The sequence below is a fragment of the Bactrocera latifrons genome, unplaced genomic scaffold, assembly GCF_001853355.1.
Source record: "Bactrocera latifrons isolate USDA-ARS-PBARC rearing strain unplaced genomic scaffold, ASM185335v1 scaffold_738, whole genome shotgun sequence".
NCBI lineage: Eukaryota > Metazoa > Arthropoda > Insecta > Diptera > Tephritidae > Bactrocera > Bactrocera latifrons.
The window spans coordinates 8,551-13,652 of NW_017537421.1; the positions used below are offsets into that span (position 1 = coordinate 8,551).

The window sequence follows — 5,102 nt, forward strand, 5'->3', positions numbered from 1 at the left end:
TAATGCGAGAAGCAATTAGTGCAGAGAATCGTTTGGCAATAACTTTAAGATTTTTGGCTACAGGAAACTCATTTGAAGACCTAAAATTTTCAACCGCAATATCTGCGCAAGCGATTGGTAAAATTGTAATTGAGACATGCGAGGCCATTACAAAAGTTCTAAAACACTCAATTAAGGTAGTATTAAAAGAATATTCGAGTTATACATTTTATTATTTAACACAAAATATATTTTTAGCTTCCTAAAACACCTGAGCAATGGATGGCTGTAGTTGATCAATTTTATGAGTAGTCAATGTTTCCGAACTGTTTAGGCGCACTCGATGGAAAGCACATAAATATTTCACGTCCTCCTAATACCGGTTCATTCTATTTTACTTATAAAAAGACATTCAGTGTTGTTTTGTTGGCAATTGTTGACAGCAACTCCAACTTTTTAATGGTAGATGTAGGTGCAAATGGACGAATTTCCGATGGAGGAGTTTTCGGAAATTCGAAATTTTTTAAAACGTTGGAAAGTGGAAGTTTAAATTTACCGGAACCATAAGCAGTGCTTGCAGACGAAGATCTACTCCCTTTGTGTTTGTGTCGGATGCGGCTTTCGCTTTAAGGAAAAATGTTTTAAAACCATTTGACAAAGAATGAAATGCTGTTTAACAAAACTCTGAGCTCAGCACGGGTTAAAGTTGAAAACGCTTTTGGTATTTTGGCATCGCGTTTTCGACTTCTTCAAACGACAATAAATTAATGTCCTGAAAAAGTTACTACTGTTGTTCTTGCCTGTTGCTACTTACAYAACTACTTACGGCGCCAGTCAAACTCAAATCGATTTGAATGTGAAAATATTCAGCTATCAGGCATCGAACCAACGCTGACTAGAAATGCATCTAATGAGGCCAAAACAATAAGGTTGAAATATTGTGAAATTATCAAAAAACTGAAATCTTTTTAATTCCTTTTATTTATATATAAAATAGTTAAATTGGTTGTGTTATTTAAATAAAACTTATACTCATTCTATTAAAACTAATACATAAATAATTAACTAAAAAATGATTTAAACAAAAATTAGAAAAATAAAATAAAATATATGTACTCTATCTTAATATGTTCTATTTCATTGATACTGCGAGGCATTATACAGATCAAGAACACTTGTATATTGACTGTCGTTTGCATCTGAAAAGTGTAACTCTGGAGTTATTTCAATTGTTTGTGAAGTTGATTGTATGGGGCTTCCAGTTGGAAAAGAAATAAAACGTTGCGAATGTGATGTTGGTTCTATAGGACTTCTCGTTGGCACAGCAATAAAACGTTGTGAATGTGATGTTGGTTGTATGGAGCTTCCAGTTTGCACAGAAGTGAATCGTTGAGARTGTGATATGGATTTTATAGAACTGTTGGTACAGAAATAAAATGTGCCGAGCGTGATGTTGATTCAGTTGGCCTTACAGAAGGTGACGAAATATAATATTGCGAGTCATTACTTAAAAAAGGCGAGCTGGTTCTGATACATGCGGACTACTGAAATTTGGTGAGCTTGAAGGACTGTTCAGATAATTGAAACATAATTTTCCAAATCGGCCCAACAGCATTACTTCGTCTACTGCTTGCTTTGCAAAAAGTTGCTGCTCTGGTTTCATTTGCCTGAACATGCAAGCCCATGCCTTTGCGTAAGTTTCTGCTTCATCCACTTGTTTTTTGGATGTCCCCAAATGCTCGGTTGCTTTCTTTAGAAACTCCGTTCTTTCGGTAACCACTTTTTTAAATTTCTTCGACGATTGCTGTGTAAAAAAACATAATCTCATAAATAAAATCAATAAAACTTTTAAATGTTTCTTCAACTTACTACGCGAACGGACGCTTCTTCATCTTCATCCGAACTGATRGATGTTACAGCAGGCATAGGTACTTCCAAGTCTCGCAATAAGTCGAAGGTGAAACGTATAACTCATCAGCTCCTACACCAAATGTCTGACTTTGCAAAGTTTTCTTCAGCTCCCGGCGATAGCAAGTACGCATATTTGACTGTTTTTTTTTTTCATGTCGTCTATCGACGCATCGATTTTTACTTTTTTATATTCTAGTAAAAGTTTTTGGTAACTTCTACTGCGTACATTTCTGTTTTTGTAACAGTCCAGTTTGCTGTTCCACAACTCCGGCATAGTTTTATATATTTCGATAAATTCACGCATTTGCCGATCGCTTTCACTCATTTTTATTTGTCCTTTGCTCCGTAGACGCGCTCTCTTTGACAGCAGAAATAAAATGGCGAAATCGTTTGAAATCGCACGACCAACACAAACACTATCCAACTAACACAACCAACTTGCCGAAATATCACAAATTTTTGATATTCATCTAACCATTTGGCACAACTCATACAACTGCCCCATACACGTAACAATCAGTTGTACAACTCGATGAAATTGGTACAATAATTGGTACGTATATGCCTTCCATTAGCGTAATACATATATATCTATAAGACTTCCTCTTGTTGTAGTTCCATTGTTGTAGATTCAGATGAATCGCCGAGATCGTGATTGGTTGGTTTTGGTGATTAGGAATTCCGAGTTRCAGAGTGCTGTAATTTCAGTTCAGCTTTCATTTTGTTTGAAGTACCTCTGGGAAAACTTTTAAGTATTTTTTCGGTTAAACGCTGTATGGTGGGTTTAGGCAAAGGCTTCGATGTTGAAGGAGTGACGTCTTCGTCTGAAGGTAAGCTTTCATAACTTACTTGAGCGGGCGATTCTTGTGTTTGTGTGTATAGAGCAGAGTTGTTACGGGTGACAGCTGAGTAAGATGGTTGTAGGTTTGGATGTCGGTTTCTTTGCAGTTGACGCAGTCCTTTATGTTTACACATTACTCGTTATCTTCGCTGTTTTGAAATTCGTTAGCACAGTTAGGGCATATTTTGGCATTTTTGCATATTTTTTCTATGTGTTCATATCGTTGACATTTTTTACACCTTAATGGAAGTGGAATGTAAGGTCAAATTTTGATTTTTTCGTACCCTATTGACATTTCAGTTGGCAGAGATATTGAAGTGAGTATAATTAGACTAGTTCCTTCAGTGAGTCGTTGTTTTCCTTTTTAAGTATTTTCTTCACTTCTGTTACGTTTTGGTTTCTCAATTCATCGAGGATTTCTTCTTCTTTTATACCGCGCAAATCGTTGGAGTAGATGACACCTTTAGTTGAGTTAAGTGAAGTTTGCTCGGAGATTTCAATTTTTTAATTAATTTTTTTTTTTATCTAATTTTTCGGCTTGATTGTAGTTTTTAGTTTTAATTAATATGTTACCATTTCTGAGTTTCCACCTCACTACCGGCGGTATAATCGACTACCTTTTTAGCTAAGAAAGGCGACACATTTGCGAGTGTATCGTTACTTAATTTTCTGCAGATAACCAAAGACTTAGGGCCACATGCTTTTTGTTGAATTGTTTTTGTGTGGTCAAAAATAATTAATGGTTGGGCATTATTTTTCCCGTTGCGCAGTAAAATTGGTTGGTCGAGCATTGTTGTTGTTGGGGGGTAAACCGCGGCTAAATATCTGAAGGCACTCGGAGGCCTGTCTTTTTTATGTCACGAACTGTATATTTGGCACTATAGGTTTATGGTCTGAGAAAATAGTATTTTATTGTGTGCACAGTGCACAGTAGTAATTAAGGCACTTCGGTTTTGCAAAACAAAAACAAAAGACGAACACTTGTAAGCGAAAAAGATACCTGTCCAGCGCGAGAGATGGTCAGAGACTGGACATAAAAAATTATTTCTCGTCGAAATTAAAAACGGTCGATACAGGCATCAGAAAATTTAATTTCAAATACAACAGAGATATTTCGGCGACCGGGGTCTTTGTGCGCGAGTACGAGCAAAAACGTTATAAGCAACCTGTAGTTGTCACTAAAATGCCAAGAAAACCCATTGATACAAAAAACTGATTAATAATATTTCGCTGAGTATTTATTATCAAAATGTTAGAGGTCTTAATACAAAACTTACTGAGCTGTATTTAAATAGCATTAATTGCAACTTTGCTTTCACAGAAACTTGGCTAAAGCCCACATTTTTGATAATGAAATATTCATCAGCGAATTCGAAATCTTTAAATATGACCGGCTGAATAGAAAAGGAGGAGGTGTCTTGTTTGCTGTTCATTCTTCAATTCCATTTGAAGAAATCGATGTTCCGCATACAGGCTTCATAGAATTTAAGTGCATTAGAATTTGCGCTAATAGTGGCCATATCTACTTTACTTTATCTCATATACCACCTCACTCAGACATATGTATGTATATGCAGCATGCTTCTTTAATAAATAATGTTTTCTCAATGGCTAATAATACTGATTTGGGAGATTTCGATTTACCGTTTATATCATGGAAAAATATTGATGATTACATCATTCCAGTTAGTACCCGCCTATATTTTAATGAGTTCTTAGATGAAATGTCGGATTTGGGTCTTAACCCCTTGACGTATCAATTAGCGCAATAAAATTCGCTCCCAACTGTTCGCACACAACTTGCACTAAACAAACCAGTTTTGATTCTTACGAACTTCGCTTTTTTTACAAATTTACAGATAATAAAATACTACGATATAATTTTAATTTAACAAAAAATATGGATAATTACACAGTATAAAATGCACTCAAYTGCAACAATGTTTTTAATGTATTAATGTAAACAATAGCTTAAAATAACGGGAAAATTTCAATTCTCTTTTCATCAAATGTACACTTCTACGCACCACGAGCCAGACTCGTGATAAGCATTTTAGGCACAGAAATTGTACCACGAGTCAGACTCGTGGCAATACGTCAAGGGGTTATCTAAATTAGTTTAATTTCAAACAAGTTTGATAAGTTCTTAGATCTGGTTCCCGTTGATAACGTTTCAATGTTCTTTGTTGTGCGATGTGATCCTTTGGTTCTGCCAGAGAACTCGTATCATCCTGCTTTGGAAATTAACATCGAAATCATAGCCAACTTTGCTCATAATAATACACAACACCTTTGTTCTCGGTTCAACTTTGCGAAGGCTAATTTTAAGAAGAAGAAGAAGAATTTTATAAAGATTAATTACAAACTTTCT

General features: G+C 35.4%; 1 protein-coding gene across 1 annotated transcript; it reads right to left on the bottom strand.

The window, feature by feature from the left end:
• Nucleotides 1–1,486: 1,486 nt before the first annotated feature.
• LOC108976184 lies at nt 1,487–1,905 on the bottom strand. Its single transcript, XM_018945115.1, has 2 exons — nt 1,849–1,905; nt 1,487–1,783 (listed from the first exon to the last, which is right to left on the bottom strand). The coding sequence occupies exons 1-2, from the start codon at nt 1,903–1,905 to the stop codon at nt 1,487–1,489; spliced, it is 354 nt and encodes a 117-aa protein (XP_018800660.1).
• Between the last annotated feature and the right edge of the window lie 3,197 nt (nt 1,906–5,102).